The sequence below is a fragment of the Mesoplodon mirus genome, assembly GCF_964341445.2.
Source record: "Mesoplodon mirus genome assembly, chromosome: 12".
NCBI classification, from domain to species: domain Eukaryota; kingdom Metazoa; phylum Chordata; class Mammalia; order Artiodactyla; family Ziphiidae; genus Mesoplodon; species Mesoplodon mirus.
The window spans coordinates 62,945,328-62,967,208 of record NC_138988.1 but is presented as its reverse complement, the minus strand read 5'-3'; the positions used below and the strand labels follow the sequence as shown (position 1 = coordinate 62,967,208).

The following is a 21,881-nucleotide window of genomic DNA, read 5'->3' as shown; positions in this document are numbered from 1 at the left end:
TATTTTCCAAGATTTAATAAAATAGGTAAAATATTCAGTTTATGGCCTTAATTGGAAAAAAGAACCATGATACAATGCTATGCATATAGCATTGTCCTAATTATGTAAAAGAAAATATAGATAGAGATATACAAAGATAGAAATGGCAAGAAGGATATATTCCAATGAACATGTATAACTTTCATTATTAGAAAAAACAGTGAATATTCTCTAAACCCCACTTTAATGCAGAATTCCCTTTTTCTCTTTACATTCCAGCTTCAGTTCCTCAAATACAGAACTTGTGTTTCCTATGCTTCTGATAACCTCCTCATTCCCTCTGGCTATTTAATTCCTGCTCAGCCTTCAGGTTTCAGATCAATCTTGAGCTCCTAAGAGAAGCCCTCTGTGGCCCTTCCCTCTCTAGGCTGTTTGCCTCTTCTCTGTGACCTTAACAACTGTGATTTTTCATTTCTTTGCATGCACCTTGAGTTAGCCAAACCACAAGGTTAAGGGCACAGTCCTCTAGACTGCCAAGTCTTCTAAGACTTCTGATACTGACTGCAAGTTTAGGGGTTTTCCAAAACCACCCTCAGGTCCAGTAATTTGCCAGAGAAATTTAATTCACCAAAACCTATTTTATTCATGTTTACATTTATTACAGGGAAAGAATACAAATTAGAACCAGGCAAAGTTGGAAGAGACACATAGGGCAGAGTCTGGTTAGTTTCCAAGTGAGGAACTTCTGTCCTCAGGATACATTACCTACTAGTCTTTATATGTTACAACAAAATGCACAGAGGATTGTCCACCCAGGAAGCTCTCTGAGCTGGGGTGTCCAAAGTTTTTACTGAGGGTTCATTACGTGAGCATGATTGATTCACTGATTGATTGCCCACATGGTCTTTCTGGCTTTCTGGCTATGGCCAGCTTCTACCCTAAGATTATTGGGTGTGACTGTCCCCACCCTGAGAAACTCCTTAGCATAAACATAAATCAGGTGTGTTCTAAGGGGCTCACCATGAATAACAAAGACACTCCTGCTATCGCTCGGGAAATTCAAGGGTTGAGAGGTTACTTCCCAGGAACTGGGGGGTGGTGGGTGGCGGTTAGGACAGGTGGCCAGACCTTCTTTGAGCGGGCCAAATTCTTACACACAGCATGGGTAGGTAAACAATACTCTCTACCCCCTCCCAGTTCCAAGAGTCTAGGATCACATCTGGTTTTGCTCCCAGTCTCATCCCTGGCACCTAACAGAGTGGTGGGCAAATGTTGAGAGTTGGCATGACATAGAAGTTTATAGCATGGAATTGGCAGAGTCCGAATTTGAATGTTGGCTCTTCTTTTCACTGAGTTGACCCTGATGGGTTATTTAACCTCTTGTTGCCTAACTGTCCTCATCTGTAAATTGCGGGTAATGATAATACCTATCTCAGAGAGTTGCAATGAGGAGTAAACAAGTGAACATCAGTAAAGTTCCCAGAATAGTGCCTGGCACAGAGTAGAAGCTAGATAAATGTCTAATATTATTAAGTGCTCAATAAATAATTGCTGATTGAACAACTGTCTGGCACATGAGAGGTGCTTAGCAAATATTAATTGAAAAAAATATAAAATAAGGTTTTCTTCTTTAGCAGATTTTTAAATTTTTCTATTAACATAGTACTAAATGTATTGATTTGGACATGTCATCAATATGTCTGATTTTCAGGTCTCCAATCAGCAATTATTCCAAAGATTATATAGCTCAATAATATGCTTAGAAAAGTACAAAAAAGTTTCAGACTCTTTTCGCCTCTCCAGCAGGCATTACTCCCAACCATAGAGTGAGGAGTTGAATTAGACAGGGTTCAAGGTGTCTTCCAACTCCAACAGAATGTTATTTGTCCTTAGGAAACAAACTAGATATAACAAGAGAAGACCATTTAACATGGAGGCATGAAAGCTTTGAATGTGTAAGTTTCCATTTAAAAAAAGGAACAAAGAGAACACTCAGTTGATTACCAAAATCCATCTTTAATATGTGAACACATAGATTTGAACTGTGGCCATAAATTTTTACTAATTTGATGGCCTTTGACTCCCTGGCAAATCACGCACTAAGGCCATAGAAAATTTATTTCAATCTGTGAGAAACAGTTTATTTTATCTTGTCACTTAAACTGGCCTGATGGAAGGTGATAAAATCAGTAATGTCTCCTTAAACACCTTCAAATAATATCATTAGCAATTAGAAAAAGAATCAAGTCTTAAAAACATTATGTTAGGGCTTCCCTGGTGGCGCAGTGGTTGAGAGTCCGCCTGCCGATGCAGGGGACACGGGTTCGTGCCCCGGTCTGGGAAGATCCCACGTGCCGCAGAGTGGCTGGGCCCGTGAGCCATGGCCACTGAGCCTAAGCGTCTGGAGCCTGTGCTCCGCAACGGGAGAGGCCGCAACAGTGAGAGGCCCGCGTACAGCAAAAAAAAAAAAAAAAGTAAATATGTTCCAACCATTCTTCTTACCATGTTTATTTTCCAAAGATAGCAAGTGTTAACAGTTTGTTCTACATACTTCTATGCATATACACATCATAGAAAATATGTATCTATGCTGCTATGACAAGTATTTGTAAAGTACTACTTTTTCTTGCCATTTTAGTTTTACCACAGGCCGTCACCCAGTTTGAAGAATTGGTTGGTATGGCGGAGGCCCTGCTCAAGGGTGGAGGAACCCTGTCCACGTCTGCGTCCACCCTCTGGAGAGCAACAAATAACTCCTCACCAGATTCATTTGCCTCCACATGTAGTAATTCTAATTCTAATTCCAGTTCACCAATTTCCTTGAAAGCTGAGGAAGAGCATCACGCGGATGAGAAACAGGTCAGCTGGAAGACCATCCCATCTTTCTCTGGGATACAGTTACATACAAAATTAAAATTACTGTACAACATAATCACTGCCTTATCAGATCACTTTATGTAACTTTAGGTCAATCATAATATTCTGACTACATAAAACAGTGTTTTTGCAATAAATCTAATATTTGTGAAATGAATATCCAGTTCAGAAAATTAAAGTCAAATGGTGGACAATGATGAAGTTATTAAACTAGGAAATTCTTAAACCAGTGACAGAAGGACAACTATGCATTAAAGGTTATAAAACTGTATCATTGAGACAAGGTGAATTTTAGGCTGTACATGCTGGCAGAACACAATTCTTCTACTTTCCCGACTTCTCTTAATCAAGAAATAGAAGCTAAAAATACAAGTTTTGTTAGAATTGGCCTGGGAAATTATGCTTTCAAGAGCAATAATTAAATGCTCATTATCTAACATTCAGAATATTTGAATCTTAGTGTACCGGTTTCCTTTGCTGTGTAACAGATTCCCACAAACTTAGTGATTTATAATAATACAAACTTACCACCTTAGAGTTCTGTAGGTCAGAAATGCGGTAAAATCAAGGTGTTGGCAGGTACTCTCCTTTTTTGGAGGCTCTGGAGAAGAATCTGTTTCCTGTCCATGGGGGTTGTTGTAGAACTCAGTTTCTTATGGTTCTAGAGCCGAGTTCCCTGTTTTCTGTTTTCTTGTCGACTATAAACTGAAGGCCATTCCCACTTCTAGAGGCAGCCCCCTTCCCTGGTTCATAGTCCACTTCCATCATCTTCAAAGCCAGTCAGGGCAGGCAAAGCCCTCTCACTCTTCTATTCTCTCCTCCTTCCTCTGTGTCTTCTTTCTGCTTCCCTCTTCTGCAGTTAAGGGCTCATGTGAGTGCTCAATAAATGTTAGCCATTTTCATCATTATTATTAACATTTATGGTGTGTTTACTACGTACCAGATACTGTGTGTATATATTTATAAACATAAAGTTATATGTGTATGTAAATATACATATTCGTACCTGCAATAAAGTACACAAATTTTAAGTGTTAAAAAAAAAAAAGGCTCACATGATTGGACTGGACCCACCTGGATAACTCAGCATACTCTCCCCATCTCAAGGTACTTTAATGACACGTACAAAGTTGATTTTCCCATATAAGGTAACATATTCAAAGGTTACAGGGATAACGATGTGAATATTGTCAGTGGGCCATTATTATGCTACCACACTTAGTAGGAAATGTTAAGTATGGATTAATCCTTAAAGCACCAAATCCAGATTACACAAGAATTTGTATACACTCTAGAACAAATACCTCATAAATGTTGGGAATTATCTCAAAGTTAACATCTAACCCTAACCCCTGAAATGTACAATATATATTAAAAGTATCATACATCACCTAAAGACTTGGTTTTGTTTTCTGGTCTGTATTCATTGAGTAATATATTTCTTCAGATATTCCCTTCCTTTCCTTTTTCAGTTATTTCAATTATTATTTTTAATTTTTTAGTTCAAGATTGAAAAATGGCAGATTGCCCGTTGCAACAAGAGCAAGCCTCAGAAGTTTATTAATGATTTAATGCAAGTGCTCTACACAAATGAATACATGGCCACACACAGCCTGACGGGGGCAAAATCCTCTACTTCAAGGGACAAGGCAGTGAAACCAGCTATGAATCAGAATGAAGTTCAAGAAATCATAGGTGATAATGTGTTTGTATTATATTGGCACATGAATCTGAAATTATTTTACCATTCAACTTTAAGTTGTTCTTTCATTATCTTTTTTTTTCTTCAAGTTTATTTTTCTATGAGAGAAAAATCTGAGGATAGCCTAAACCTCTTATGATATATGGGGAATTTTGTAGAAAAACTTTACATTAAAAAGGGTTATTAAGGGCTTCCCTGGTGGCGCAGTGGTTGAGAGTCCGCCTGCCGATGCAGGGGACACGGGTTCGTGCCCCGGTCCGGGAAGATCCCACATGCCGCGGAGCGGCTGGGCCTGTGAGCCATGGCCACTGAGCCTGTGCGTCTGGAACCTGTGCTCCGCAATGGGAGAGGCCACAGCAGTGAGAGGCCCGCGTACCGCAAAAAAAAAAAAAAAATGGTTATTAAAATAAAAATGAATTTTATATTACTGAAAAGTTTGGATTCATAAAATTCATAGCTTTAGAAAAGTAAATTTTCAAAATCCTTTCCAACAAAATTTTAGTAACAGTTTATGTCTTATTTTCTTTTTCTTATCTTGGTTAGAAATATCCCTTATCTTTTATTCAGAAAAAAACAGAGGTTAATTTAACCATCCTACTTATGGTTTTTAAGTTAATCTCCTTAAATATGATAATTTAGGTTAGCAAGTAATTTTTTTGCAAATATCCAACAAATTTAAGGACTCACTGAATCACAGCTCTCTGTATTTTAATAGTGCATCATTTCTTAGTTGGAAAAGAGTCAGAATCTGCTTGTTTCAACTGATGTTGGGAATGGGTAAAAATAAATTCCCAGCATTTTGGATCAAGGGCACTTAGCATTCAGAGCAAGCAGCAAGGTTAAAGCTGAATGGTACCATAGGAAGACGTATATGTATGCTCTCAGTTTATGATATAGACTTTTGTTATCTCTTGCTTTGCTTTGAAAACTCTGCCTACAGATCCATCTATTTAAATATCTCATGGGTGTTGGGCTGCTTTTTCAAAATAGAGACAAAATTATAATGTGAATTGCTTGGTGTTTTATTTCAGTTCATACCTTAAGATGCAAAGGCCTGATAAAGTGGTTTTTTAAAATTAATTAATTTATTTTTATTCAAGTATAGTTGATGTATAGTATTACATAAGTTACAGGTGTACAATATAGTATTTCACAATTTTTAATGTTTATGTTCCATTTATACTTATAAAATATTGGCTATATTGCCAGTTGTACAATATATCCTTATAACTTATTTTATACATAGTAGTTTGTACCTCTTACCCCCACTACCCAATATCGCCCCTCCCCCATCCCTCTCCCCACTGGCAGCCACTGGTTTGTTCTCTGCATCTGTGAGTCTACATCCTTCTGACAAAGTGGTTTTCTGTGTTTTGTTGTTGTTTTTACAGGAATCACAAAACAATTATTTCCCAACACAGATGATGTTTCAATTAGGAGAATGATAGGGCAAAAGCTAAACAATTGTACCAAGAAGCCAAATTTGAGCAAAAATCTGAACTCTCAGGATATTAAGTAGATCCTTTCGGTAAGTCTTGTAAATCTTCACAATCCTTTCAATGTAGCAAGAAGACACAATACTTGTATCTATGGAATAGCATTTCCCAAACACTCTACTAGAGGAGACTAGAGGCCTGTGAGATGCTAATGAGTATTCCTGGGGGTGAAGGTAGGGACGGGGATGGGGATTTAAACTTGGGAAATGCTGAGTCAGTTACACGGATTCTCCTTTCCTAGAGCCTCTCAAATATTTTGATGCCCTTTAAATATGCCCAAGTGCACCAGAAATCTCTAAGAAGGGCATATAGTGTATAGTGTTTTCCAAATGTGTTTCACTATGTAACTTTTCTTTTTCTTCACACAACACATGTTATCTTGTGGGTAAGGGTAGAAAGCAGCCAAAGGAGGGACACGTGGCAATTTAGGAAGTGCTTCTCTAGAATAAGGGAGATACAGACCTTTAGGAGGTCTCTGAGGTACATTAGTGCACTCTACCATCCCCATCCTGCTTCTCAATGTCTTTAAATCTTTAAGTCAGTTGTTATAGTTTGTATTTGTTTGATAAGGATTTTTACCAATATGTTTGTATTAAAATACTAAAAGGAAGAAATATTTGTTTTCAGCGAGTTCTAAAGGAAATACACTTTATGGTCAGGCCCTGCCCTAGGCAAGCCTGTGATGAGGAACTTTGTGTTTGCTTTAGCAACTCAAAGTCCTGGCCATTCCACCTGTCCTCACCCTTCCTCTCCATTATTTTGATGGAAAATATATGACAAATATGCATTGTTGTGCTATTAATATTTTAATTGATAAACAGACATATATGATAAACACATGAGGGCAGGTTTTCCTTCCATTTTCTTTACTTCTATCTTTGATTTCCATTTTGCCTGCTCTTCGCCTGAGACCATGTCACTTGTCTTTTTCTTCTGACCATGTTTTAAATGGGATGTGGACGCACCCCACCCCCCACCCACTGTTTTAACTACTGCCCCATCCTCCTGGAGGGTCCCTTAGTATGTTACTATTCAATTAAGGCTACCTCTGCTGATGGTCAATAATAGTCTCTCTTCCTTAAAAGAACAAAACAAAATAACCAAAAACCTACTTATAACAGCTGCAGCGAAATTCTTTCTCTTGGTTCATACATACTGGTAGACTGACCTGAAGATTTATAAAAGATAAACATATTTGTATCCTTTTTCTCCCCAAGGGATTAAAAATGTCAGTACATGGTGAATTGCACAACTTCCCAGTTAAGAGATAATTGCTTAAATGAGCCCTTAGAACTTCTCGTTTTGTTTTGTTTTTTTAATTGAAGTATAGTTGATTGACAATGTTGTGTTAATTTCTACTATACAGCAAAGTGATTTAATTATACATATATAAAAATTCTTTTTCATATTCTTTTCCATTATGGCTTATCACAGTATATTGAATATATAGAACTTCTCGTTTTGATGTTAGGCTATCCAGTTGTCCTGGTGTATCACGGCCAAGTTCCCTGTTTAAATGCCATGTAACCAGACCTCCAGGTCACAGGGCTGTCTTCTGGAGCACATTGTATTTCAGAGCTCTGCAACGCATTTTAATATCCTAACCTCTGCCTTTTTTATATCCCAGGCTGATGAGGGTAGGCATGAAACTCATCTCTGATAACAGTCAGCAAAGTATTGAAGAAATTGAAGTTAAAAATATTTATATCAGTTTTGCTTGTACTGGCCAGTCGCAGTGTTATCAAATCACCTGGCGATAGCATTAATTAAAATTGGAAAAAGGGAGGTCTTCCCTGCCCTGGTGGCACAGTGGTTGAGAGTCCACCTGCCGATGCAGGGGACAAGGGTTCGTGCCCCGGTCTGGGAAGATCCTACATGCCGTGGAGCGGCTGGGCCCGTGAGCCATGGCTGCTGAGCCTGCGCGTCCAGAGCCTGTGCTCTGCAACAGGAGAGGCCACAGCAGTGAGAGGCCCGCGTACCGCAAAAAAAAAAAAAAAGGGAGAAATCTTTTGTTATGAACACAATATGTGCTAGCACCTTCTGCGCCTGAGCTTGGTTGTCAAGATAGATCCTTGGAATATAAATGCATATATTTTGAGTCAGAAGTAGAGATTTACACTAGAATGGAAATTTTTTTTCAACCAGCAGATATCTTTCATTTGAAGTATAGCTCAATCTACATTATTTCAAAAGGACTGAGAAAATACACTGGGAGAGACAGGGTCACAGAAAACCTAATTCAGCCGTGCTTGGTGAATGAGTCAGATATAGCACCACCTGGTGGAATGCTGCTATACTTTTCTCTTCTTGCTCATTTAACTAATAGGAGTCTAAAGTGAACACATTTATTCAGGCAAACCATACCCTTCCTCCCCCTGCCCTCAAAAGTATTCTTTGGAAAAACAACTGTCCTCCCATTACTATAAGCAAGGCAATAGGTACTGTGAAACCATGTAGATTTCTACAAATTCCAATACATCCAGGAAGCCCAGCAACCCCACCAGGGGCCCTGGTAGACTGTGCCCTCCACTCAGGACTGAGCTTGAAGTTGCCACTTGCTTGCATTTGAAAGGACAACCATTTCCCTGCTAAGATTCATTTCTGTGAAAGCAAGAGCTAAATCCCATCCTGCCTCCTTTGTGATCATTTGTTCTCACTCCTGTGACTGCCCTCAACTTGCTAGCAGCTCACACTCTGCCTAGAGCTTGATGTTCCCAATCTTTCTGAACTTTCTCCATTTTTTTGTTTTCTTACGAGAGCTAAAGAAAATTTTATTTATGAGAATTACAGAATATTAGAAGATCACCTCTATAACATCCCACTAAGTGGTCTAACAGCCTTCTCCTGAAATGTCCAAAGCTGCCACAGTTTACATAATCTCTACCATAATATTACATATGCATAACTTAAAGGTGATCTAATACAGCAGTGCTCAAACAAAGTGGGAGGGATTTTGTCCCCTGCCCCTGAAAGAGGGGGTTTGAAAACACAGATATTTTGGGTTGTCACAACTGGGCGATACTACTGGCATCTAGTGGACAGGAGCCTGGAATGCTGCTATACATCCTACAACATATAGGACAGCCCCCACAACAAAATAATTACCCAGTTCAAATGTCATTTCTGCCAAAGTTGAGAAATCCTGATCTAAATGATTTCCTGGTCACCAAGATGGCAGGGTAGGAAGACCCTGAGGTCACCTCGTCCTATGGGGCACACCAAAACTACAACTGTTTACAGAGCAACCGTCTATGAGAACAACCTGAAGACTAGCAGAAAAGACCTTCTACAACTAAGGATATAATGAAGGAACCAGAACAAGAAGGGTAAGAGTGGCGGAGTTGTGGTACAGTCAAGACCCACATCCCCGGGTAGGTGACCCACAAAGAGGAGGATAATCACAATTGCAGAGGTTCTTCCCAAGGAGTGAGGGGTCCAAGACCCATTTCAAGCTTCCCAACCCTAGCGTCCTGCACCAGGAAGGTAAGCTCCCAGAACATCTAGCTCTGAAGGCAGGGCTTGCGTTCAGGAGAGCCAGAGGGCTGTAGGACTTAGAGACTCCGTTCTTGAAGGGCATGTACAGAATCGCGGATGCTCCGAGTCCGAGCTCAGAGGCAACAATCTGAAAGAAGCCTGGGTCAGACTCACTTGCTGACCTTGGACAGCCTCCAGGATAGGCAGGAGGCAACTGGAACTCCCCTGGAGATATAGACACTGGCAGCAGCCACTTTTGGGAGCTCATTCTACCATGAGGATACTGGTACTGGTAAGCACCATTTTGGAGTCCTCCCTCTAGCCTATTAGCGCTGGGGCTTACCTGCCCACCAGCCAGTCACCCCTAGTCCTGGGACGCCCTCAGGCTGAACAGGGACTTGGCCCCACCCACTAGCAGGCCAGAACCAGCACTGGGAGCCCGAAGCCCCACAGCCAGCGTGCCAGGTCCCTGCACCACACACCAGTGGGTTGGCACAAGCCCCAGGACCCACTGGGCCTTGCAGCCAGCTGACCTGGGACACCCTGGGCCTGCAGCCAGAATTGCCAGGACCCTGCCTCACCCAAGAGTGGGCCAGCACCATCCCCAGGACTCCCCAGGCCATGCAGCCAGCTGTGCCAGGATGTGGCCCCACCCACCAACAGCTGGTAGCTTCTGTAGCAGGTAGGGATTGGCAGTCAACTGGACCAGAGGCCAGTCCTGTGTATCACGGCACCCACAGTAGTCAGCCCCAACACAACAGAGGGCCCACTCAGCCCACATGGGGGCATCCCTATAGCATATAGTTCTGGTGACCAGAGTGGAGTGTGCTGCTGGGCCCCACAGAAAGACTCCTACAAAGGGCCACTTCTCCAAGATCATCAAATGTAACCAACCTACCATTAGGTTACATACCATACAAATAACAAAGAGAATTAGGCAAAATGAGGTGACAAAGGAAGAAACAAGATAAAACCCCCAAGGAAGAACTCAGTGAAGTGGAGATAAGCAATCTACCTGATAAAGAGTTCAAGGTAATCATCATAAAGATGCTCAACAAACTTGGGAGAAGAATGGATGAACACAGTGAGAAGTTTAACAAAGACTTAGAAAATATAAAGAAGAACCAAACAGAGCTGAAGAATAAAATAACTTAAATGAAAAATACACTAGAAGGAATCAACAGTAGATTAGATGATTCAGGGAACAGATCAGCAAACTGAAAGACAGAGAGGTGGAAATCACCCAAGCTGAAGAGAAAAAAAAAAGGAATAAAAAGACATGAGGACAGTTTAAAAGACTTCTTAGACAACAGTAAACATACTAACATTCACATTGTTGGGGTCCCAGAAGCAGAAGAGAGAGAGAAAGAGGGAGAGAACTTTTTTGAAGCAATAATAACTGAAAATTTCCCTAACCTAGGAAAGGAAACAGACTTCCATGTCCAGGTAGCATAGAAAGTCCCAAACAAGATGACCCCAAACAGGTCCACACCAGGACACATTATAACTGAAATGACAAAAGTTACAGATGAGGAGAGAATCTTAAAAGCAGCTAGGGAAAACCAACTAGTTGTACACAAGGGAACTTCCATAACACTGTCAGCCAACTTTTCAGCAGAAACTTTGCAGGCCAAAAGGGAGTGGCATGATACAGTCAAAGTGATGAAAAGAGAAACCTGAATCAAGAATACTCCACTCAGCAAGGCTTTCATTGAGATTTGAAGGAGAGATAAAGAGTTTCCCAGACAAGCAAAATCTAAAAGAGTTTAGCGCCACTAAACTGCACTAACATTTACAAGAAATGTTAAAGGGACTTCTCTAAGTGGAAAAGTAAGACCACAACTAGAAATATAAAATTACAAAAGGAAAAAATCTCACTGGTAAGGGCAAACATACAGTAAAGGTAGTATATCCACCATTTACAAAGCTAGTAGGAAAGTTAAAGGACAAAATCATCTATATCCACAATAAGTAGTTAAGGGGTACACAAAACAAAAAGATGTAAATATGATGTCAGAAACATGACACATGCTGGGGAGGAAGTAAAAATGCAGGGTTGTTAGAATGTGTTTGAACTTCAGAGACTATCAACTTAAAATAATCACATGTATATATAAAATATATAAACCTCATGGTAACTAAAAGCAAAAATCTATAATAGATACACACACAAAAAAGAGAAAGGAATCCAAATGTAACTCTAAAGAGAGTGAGCAAATCACATGGGAAGAGAGGCAAAAGAAGAGCAAAGAAAAGAACAGAAAAAGAAAAAAAAGGAAGAATGAAGGAAACTACCAACAAAAAGGCAGCCTAATGAATGGGAGAAGAATATTTGTAAATGACATACTCAATAAGGAGTTAATATCCAAAATATACAGAGAACTCATACAATCAAACAGTAAAAAAGCACACAACAAATTAAAAACTGGGTAGAGCATGATACTATACATAAAGAATCCTAAAGATGCTACCAGAAAACTACTAGAGCTAATCAATGAATTTGGTAAAGTAGCCAGATACAAAATTAATGCACAGAAATCTCTTCCATTCCTATAAATTAATGATGAAAAATCTGAAAGAGAAATCAAGGAAACACTCCCATTTACCACTGCAACAAAAAGAATAAAATACCAAGGAATAAACCTACCTAAGGAGACAAAAGACCTATATGCAGAAAACTATAAGACACTGATGAAAGAAATTAAAGATGATACAAACAGATGGAAAGATATACCATGTTCTTGTATTGGAAGAATCAAAACTGTGAAAATGACCATACTACCCAAAGCAACCTACAGATTCAGTGCAATCCCTATCAAACTACCAATGGCATTTTTCACAGAACTAGAACAAAAAATTGCACAATTTGTATGGAAACACAAAAGACCCCGAACAGCCAAAGCAATCTTGAAAAAGAAAAACGGAGCTGGAGGAATCAGGCTCCTGGACTTCAGACTATACTGCAAAGCTACAGTAGTCAAGACAGTAATGGTACTGGCACAAAAACAGAAATATAGATCAATGGAACAGGATAGCAAGCCCAGAGATCAGCCCACGCACATACGGTCACCTTATTTTTGATAAAGGAGGCAAGAATATACAATGGAGAAAAGACAGCCTGTTCAATAAGTGGTGCTGGGAAAACTGGACAGTTACATGTAAAAAAATGAAATTAGAACACTCCCTAACACCATACACAAAAATAAACTCAAAATGGATTAAAGACCTAAATGTAAGGCCAGACACTATCAAACTCTTAGAGGAAAACATAGGCAGAACACTCTATGACATACATCACAGCAAGATCCTTTTTGACCCACCTCCTAGAGAAATGGAAATAAAAACCAAAACTAAATAAATGGGACCTAGTGAAACTTAAAAGCTTTTGCACAGCAAAGGAAACCATAAACAAGACGAAAAGACAACCCTCAGAATGGGAGAAAATATTTGCAAATGAAGCAACTGACAAAGGATTAATCTCTAAAATTTATGAGCAGCTCATGCAGCTCAATGTCAAAAAAACAAACAACCCAATCTAAAAATGGGCAGAAGACCTAAACAGACATTTCTCAAAAGAAGACATACAGATTGCCAACAAACAAATGAAAGAATGCTCAACATCACTAATCATTAGAGAAATGCAAATCAAAACTATGATGAGGTATCACCTCACACCAGTCAGAATGGCCATCATCAAAAAATCTACAAACAATAAATGCTGGAGAGGGTGTGCGGAAAAGGGAACCCTCTTCCACTGTTGGTGGGAATGTAAATTGATACAGCCACTATGGGGAACAGTATGGAGGTTCCTTAAAAAACTAAAAATAGAGCTACCATATGACCCAGCAATCTAGCTACTGGGCCTATACCCTGAGAAAACCATAATTCAAAAAGAGTCATGTACCACAATGTTCATTGCAGCTCTACTTACAATAGCCAGGACATGGAAGCAACCTGTGTCCACTGACAGATGAATGGATAAAGAAGATGTGGCACATATATACAATGGAATATTACTCAGCCATGAAAAGAAACGAAATTGAGTTATTTGTAGTGAGGTGGATGGACCCAGAGTCTGTCATACAGAGTAAAGTAAGTCAGAAAGAGAAAAACAAATACCATATGCTAACACATATATATGGAATCTAAAAAAAAAAATGTTCTGATGAACCTAGGGGCAGGACAGGAATAAAGATGCAGATGTAGAGAATGGACCTGAGAACACGGGAAGGGGAAGGGGAAGCTGGGATGAAGTGAGAGAGTGGCATGGACATATACACACTACCAAATGTAAAACAGGTAGCTAGTGGGAAGCAGCTGCATAGCACAGGGAGATCAGCTTGGTGTTTTGTGACCACCTAGAGGGGATGGCATAGGGAGGGTGGGAGGAAGATGCAAGAGGGAGGAGATATGGGGATATATGTATATGTATAGCTGATTCACTTTGTTATAAAGCAGAAACTAACACACCATTGTAAAGCAATTATACTCCAATAAAGATGTTAAAAAAAATGGGTAGAGGACCTGAACATACATTTTTCCAAAGAAGACATACATATGGCCAACAGGCGCATGAAAAGATGCTCAACATCAATGATCATCAGGGAAACGCAAATCAAAACCACAATGAGCAATCACCTCACACCTACCAGAATAGCTGTTATCAAAAAGACAACAAATAACAAATTGTGGAGAAAAGGGAGCCATCGTACACTGTCAATAGGAATGTAAATTTGTGCAACCACTATGCAAAACATTAAGGAGAGTCCTCAAATAATTAAAAATAGAACTACCATACAATCCAGCAATTCAACTTCTGGATATTTTTCCAAAGAGAACAAAAACACTAATTTGAAAGGATATATGCACCCCTTATGTTAATTGCAGCATTATTTACAATAGCCAATATATGGAAGCAACCCAAGTGTCCATTGATAGATGAATGGATAAAGAAGATATATATATGACAGAAGCAAGGCAGATTTGGGAAATTTCCTGATACTTAAACAATAAATAAGTGTTACCAAAGAGTGACAAACAGAATTGTTGATAATATTTTAAGATGGGTATGTGGGGATCATTAATTTTCCTTTGTGTGTTTGAGTTTTTTAAAAGTCTTGTGAGATAAAAATATATGTTAAATATTTTAGTTGTTAGCTATGCTGGAATTCTTCTGAATAGATCATAAAATAATTCCTAAGTCACCTCAATAATAACTGTTCTTATTAACAATTTTGTATTTTTAAGCAAAAATTTGTAGTTGACACAAAGATAAATAACTCATACTGTTATTATAACATATTATTATAACCTAAAAACTGTTAAAAATACTATAAGAACTCTAACATAAATTTGCTGTTTTTGTTTTTTTTTTACTTGCTTTTTATAGGTATTATAGTTACCTGAAATAAAAGCACCTTCAGTAGTAAATCTAACATTGGATTTTGCTGGAGACTCTGCAGCCTCCCGGGCAGTGAGCACAGGGACAGGTGCAGTGACAGGCTGGGAGAAACCTGTGACATTGCTGGGCCGCCCTGATGGAGCACAAGCTTGTGAAGAAGCTGCATGTAGATTTCACCCTCAGTACCAGTGACGCATCAAACCAGAGAATTTCTAGCAGGCCCGTGAGCATGCAATATGGTTTCTTGGAAATATGCACTTTCCCGCCCCAAAGTGGTCCTTTGTACAGCTAACCTAACAGGACAATCAGAGCTCTTATCCTAGCAACAAAAACTTTAACCCCTAAGATTCATCATTGTCCTAATCAATCCCTGTATGTTTATTATTACCAATGACTCTCCATTTTAGCTTTTGGATCTTTAGTATAAGCACATGTTTGGAAAAGTATACAGTGAAATAATCAATGTTCACAAACATGACAGCAGCAAAATCAGCCTAAAATCTGATAATCATATCTAATGAAGTAATAGAGTTTTGGCAATAAGATTACAGGATTATTCTGTTACATAAAATTGTATAAGATAAGAATCTGAAAAAATGAGAACAGCAAGACCTTCTTATTTGCATATTAAACTATTCCACTGTGCTCCTGAAAAAGAAGTAAACCCAAGTTTTCGTGATTGTTAAAACAATGCATCAACTTTTTAAAAAATCTTTTTTCATGTTTGTTTGTTTACATGCTTCTAAGTTTTTATTGCCCAAAGTATATTAAATATGCATGTGTAATACAAAACATCAAACTGCTACATTGCTTAGTTTTAACTGATTTGTTTTCATAGTATCAGAAGAGAAAATAATTGAAAACAAAATCATATGGGTTTAGTAATCATACACATATACAAATACCATTTTGTAAATGAATAAAAGATAAAACATTCTTTATCAACAGGCTTCTTGTTTGATATCAGGTTGTCACACGTGACAACTGTACAATGTCAAGCCATGCTTCTTCAGTGCACAAGGCCATGTTCAAACTTGGAAAGGAGGGTGAATATGATGGTTGAAAAAGTCCAGTACTGTGGACCCAGGAACATTCCATAAATGTTGCTTGATAACAATGTGGTTCTACAAAATAAATATTCTTAAGGAAGTAACTTAGGTTAACATTTGCTACTTTTACTTAAATATAAATAAATCCCATTGAAAACAAAAAAAGCATTTGCTTTTTTCTTATTAATGTATAAAATCCAGGGAGAAAGTCACTTTCTAGGCTGATGGCTTCTTTACATAATACAGGGGTGCCTGTATCTTTTCAAATTAGAATTTTGTCTGGGTATATGCCCAGGAGTGGAATTGCTGGATCCTATGGTAACTGTATTTTTAGTTTTTTAAGGAACCTCCATACTGTTCTCCATAGTGGCTGCACCCATTTACATCCCCACCAACAGTGTAGGAGGGTTCCCTTTTCTCCACACCGTCTCCAGCATTTATTATTTGTAGACTTTTAAAAAAGATTTTTAAAAACCTAAAAATATAAAAATAAAAAGCTTCATATGTTGAACGATCATATATGCTTGTCAAATAAGAGCTGAGGTGAATTTTTTCTAATTCAGTATCTGCAACATCATTGTCTGCTCTCTGGGTTTCAATTTTGTGGTCACCTGATAGACCATCCACTGGAAGTATATGTCCATGTTCATTCTGTGGGCTCTGGTCACTGTGAGGTGGAGCCTGGCCAGGGCTAATCATCTTGGGGGTCAATAACAAATATCAGTGCTCCTGTTCCCTGGTCATAGTCAAATACAGGGTCAAAAAGTCAACGTGTCTCAGTAAGTCCCAAATCTGAAAATTAACAAAGCAGTTAAAACCTACAGCTAACATTATTCTTCATGATGGAAGACTGAATACTTTCCCTCTAAAGTCAGAAACAAGTCAAGAATGTTCATTCTCACCACATATAGTCAAGATTATTTTGGAGCTTCTAACTAGTTCAATAAACCAAGGAGAGAAATAAAAGGTATTCAGGGGACTTCCTTGGTGGTGCAGTGGATGACTCCACACTCCCAATGCAGGGGGCCTGGGTTTGATCCCTGGTCAGGGAACTAGATCCCACATGCTGCCACAACTAAGGAGCCCAGGAGCCGCAATTAAGGAGCTCATGAGCCACAACGAAGGAGCCTGCGAGCCACAACTAAGGAGACTGCCTGCCAGAACTAAGGCTTGGTGCAACCAAAAAAAGAGTCAGTGGAATGTGCAAAGTCTTTAAAAATAAATAAGTAAAAGGTATTCAGATTGGAAAAGAAGCAGAAAAACTGTCTTTATTCATAGACAACAAGTTTATCTATGCAGATGATCTAAGGGAATCTCCAAAAAAGTATTAGAGCTAAAAAGTAAAAAAAGTGTAAAAAAAAAAAAGAACTAAAAAATGAGTTCAGCAAAGTTGCAAGATACAAGATCAATTTACAGAAATCATTGTATTTCAGCTGTCGGGTCAGCAAGGTGGCAGAATAGGAGTTTTCTACCATCATCTTCACCCATGGATGAGACTATCTTTGTGGGAGCCCAGGGGTCCAGCAGAGAGGTTCCAGCACACCACTGAACAAAAAAATCCAAGAACAGATGGACTGAAGATGGTAAGAACAGTTTCACTTTACCCACATCACCACTCCCCCAAGGTGGCACAGCTTAGTACCAAGAGAAACCCCCTTGGCCCATAATTTCTCCCATGGGGGTAAGTGAGAGGTAGTGAATGAGCTGGTCCACCCAAGCCATGCTGAACGCTGCCTAAGAGGCCCACTTCTTTCTTGCCTATCCAGAATCCCGAGGTATTTGAAATGGCTAGATAGGGGAGAGGCTGGGTGCAGGGAAGAGAGATGGGAATTACAGCAACCAGGACTCAGACTCAACAAAGGGCTGAGGATCCTACTGACGGACAGACTCCACCAGGAGGCCTGCCCACCAGCCCCTTGGGACACCTCACATGCAGACCCCCACAAATGGGACACCCCCACTGGTCTGTTCATAGATTGTAAGAATGATATTGTTAAAGTGTCCTTAAATGATCTACAGATTCAATTATAATCTCTATCAAAATCCCAATGGCATTTTCATGAAATAGAATAAACAATCCTAAAATTCCTATGGAACCACAAAAGCCACTGAATAGCCAAAGAAATCTTGAGAAAGAAGAACAAAAGCTGAAGACATCACAATTCCTGATTTAAAGTTATATTACAAAGCTATAGTAATCAAAACAATATAGTACTGGCATAAAAACAGACACAAAGACCAACAGAACAGTATTGAAAGCCTAGAAATAAAACCACCCATATATCAACAACTAATCTTTGACATGGGCATCAAGAACACACAATGGGGAAAGAATAGTCTCTTCAATATATGGTGCTGGGAAAACTGGATATTCACATGCAAAAAAATAAAATTGGACCCTTATCTTACTGTATACACAAAAATTAATTCAAACTAAATTAAAGACTTAAATGTAAATCCTGAAACTGAAAAACTAATAGAAGAAAATGTAGGGGAAAAGCTCATTGACATTGGTCTTGGCAATGATATTTTTGGATATGACACCAAAAGCACAGGCAACAAAAGCAAAAATCAACAAGTGAATCGCATCAAAGTAAAAAGTTTCTGCCACAGCAAAGGAAACTATCAACAAAACAAAAAGGCAACCTACAGAATGGAAGAAAATATTTGTAAACCATAAACCAAATCTCTTTAAAGAGAGATTAATATCCAAATATATAAGGAACTCATACAACTCAATAGCAAAAAACCAAATAATCTAAAAATGAGCAAAGGACCTGACCTTATTTTTCCAAAGAAGACATACAAATGGCCAACTGTTACATGAAAAGGTGATTAATGTCATTAATCATCAGGGAAATGCAAAGCAAAACCACAGTGAGATATCAACTCACCCCTGTTAAGATGGCTATTATAAAAAAGACAGGAAATAATAGGGGCTGGCAAGTATGTGGAGAAAAGGGAACCCTTGTGCACTGTTGGTGGGAATGTAAATTGGTACAGTCACTATGGAAAATAGAATGGAGATTCCTCAAAAAATTAAAAATAGAACTACCATACGATCTAGCATATATCTTCTGGGTATATATGCGAAGGAAATAAAATCTGTATCTCAAAGAGATATATGCACTCCAGTGTTCATTGCACCATTATTATGATAACCAAGACATGGAAACAACCTAAATGTCTGTTGACATATGACTGGATAAAGACAATATGGTACACGTGCACAGTGGAATACTCTTCCACCTTAGAAAAGAAGGAAATCCTACCATTTACAGCAATGTGGATGAACCTGGAGGACATTATGCTAACTGAAATAAGCCAAACACGTAAGGATAAATATTACATGATCTCATGTGTGGAATCTAAAAAAGATGAACTCATTGAAACATAGAGCAGAATGGTGGCTACCAAGGGCTGTGGGGCTGGGGGAAATGAGGAGATGTTGGTCCAAGGGTACAAACTTCCAGTTATACGATGAGTAAGTTCTGGAGACCTAACAGATAGCATGGTGACTATAGTTAATAATGTATTGTATACTTGAAATTTGCAAAGAGAGTAGATCTTAAGTGTTCTCACCACACACACACACAAAATGGTAACTATGTGAGGTGACAGATATCTTAATTAGTTTGACTGTGGTAATCTTTTCACAATGCATAATAATATCGAAACATCATGTGGCACACCTAAATGTATACAATTTTTATTTGTCAATTATATTTCAATAAAGCTAGAGAAAAATCTGTTTTATTTCTGTAATAACAATGAACAATCAGAAATTGAAATCTGAGAAATCATACCAATTACAATACCATCAAAAAATATGAAATACTTAGCAATTAATCTGACAAGATATATAAGATAACAAGATACAAAATACAAGATACAAGATAACATCTGACAGTGAAAACTACAAAACGTTGCTGAGATAAGTTAAACATCTACAACAATTAGACAGACAAGAAGATAAAGCTGAAAGACTAACTATTTGATTTCAAGACTTATTGAAAAACTACAGTAATCAAGATGGTGTGGTACTGGTGTCAAGATAGATAAATTCATCAATAGAATATAACTGAAAGTTCAGAAACAGACCCACATGAATATGGACAACTGGTATTTGACAAAGGTGCAAAGGCAATTCAAATGAAAACTATTCTTTTCAACAGCTCGTCCTGGAACAATGGTATATACATATGCATACCTCACACCATATACAAAAATGAATTCTAAATGGACCACAGACCTAAAATTAAAACCTAATTCTAAAAATTTCAGAAGAAAACAAAGAAGAATATTTGTAATCTTGCTTAGATACACCACCAAAAAAAAAAAATTGATAAATTAGACTTCATCAAATGTAAGAACTTCCCTTTGAAAGACAATTTTAAGAAAATGGAAAGAAAGGCCACAGAGTGGGAGAAAATATTTGCAAATCACATATCTGTTAAGGACTTGTACCCAGAATAAATAAACAATTTTCAAAATTCGATAAGAAAATAAATAACTCATTTAAATAACAGACAGAGGGTCTTAACAGACACTACCAGTGAAGACATACCAATGGCAAAGGAACACATAAAAAGATGCTCAACATTATTACGTTATTAGTCATTAGGTTAATGCAAATTAAGATCACAATGCAGGGGACTTCCCTGGCGGCGCAGTGAATAAGACTCTGTGCTCCAAATGCAGGGGGCCTGGGTTCGATCCTTGGTCAGAGAACTAGATCCCACATGCATGCCACAACTAAGGAGCCCTGGAGCTGCAACTAAGGAGCCCACCTGCTGCAACTAAGACCTGCTGCAACCAAATAAATAAATACATATTTTAAAAAAATATCGCAATGCAATATCACTACATACCTATTAGAATATCTTAAATGGAAAAGACCGTCCCCTCAACAATTACCGAAATTAAGGGCATGAGCACATTTGGGCTCTAGGCACATACTTGCTGCTGTTTACCAAGAGCTTAACTGAAAAACTCCCAACGGCAACCTATCACAGTGCGTTTCTATTGAACTCTTACCAGCAGACTAGGAAAATCTTTTAAATGCAAACCTCTCCTAGACATTTATGGGATTTAGAAATGGTTAATTTACCTGTGGCTTTTGGGGAGATCATCATGGTCAGTCCCTCCTGTTCTCAACTTTCTTTTACAAGCCCCAAATTTAGTTGGAACAAGTGCACTTTGTGAAAATGCAAAAAATATAACAGTTGTATCTAATACCACCTATGAACATAATGTCATGTGCTCATTTAGACCGGCAAAAACGGACCTCCGACGAGAAATTAAATGTCTGCTGGGCTTAAATATCACACACAAAGTCAGCTTAAACATTAACAAGGGACAATATCTCTACCAAAGATATACGGCACAAAGTCAAAGTGACTTTGATAACTACTGCTTTCTTATTTGCTCAATGAGAAACTTTGTTCTCTAAAATCAGACTATGAGACACTTTGTTCTTTGAAAATGTATCAGTAAGAATGAAATGCCCCTCTCTTGGCTGGTCTCTTTGATATAGAGAACCAGCCTCACATCTCACACCTGGAACAGGGGTTTCTGGATACATCATTTAGTATCTACCTTAATTTGTAGTTCCCAAGTTACCAAGACCTTTGCAGTCCAGACCTAATGTTGAACTCTTTACACGCGGCCCTATAATTGCTTTTGACCCTATCAGAACAGTTTCACTGACATTTCACCTACCTAAACCCTTCCTTAAAATCTCATAACTCCATTCCTTTGTCTCCTGAGGTTATTCCGCCGTATGGCCTCGCTCACTGCAGGCCAGGGTCAGAATCATAAAGGTGATTCTGTGGGAATACAGGTTCGTCGGACAACAGGTGATCTTAGGCTGATGGGGAAAGGAGGAAAAGCTTTACATGTCC

The 21,881-nt window shown here is 38.6% G+C and overlaps 1 protein-coding gene across 1 annotated transcript in view; it reads left to right on the top strand.

The window, feature by feature from the left end:
- The window catches only part of BEND6 (BEN domain containing 6), a 51,623-nt gene extending 35,517 nt beyond the window's left edge, over positions 1-16,106 (top strand). Inside the window, exons 4-7 of the mRNA XM_082638683.1 lie at positions 2,618-2,838; positions 4,359-4,551; positions 5,950-6,086; positions 14,918-16,106. Of these exons, the coding sequence (XP_082494809.1) occupies positions 2,618-2,838; positions 4,359-4,551; positions 5,950-6,077 (542 nt within the window). The 3' untranslated portion in view covers positions 6,078-6,086; positions 14,918-16,106. The remainder of the gene's footprint in view (positions 1-2,617; positions 2,839-4,358; positions 4,552-5,949; positions 6,087-14,917) is intronic.
- The last annotated feature ends 5,775 nt before the right edge of the window (positions 16,107-21,881 follow it).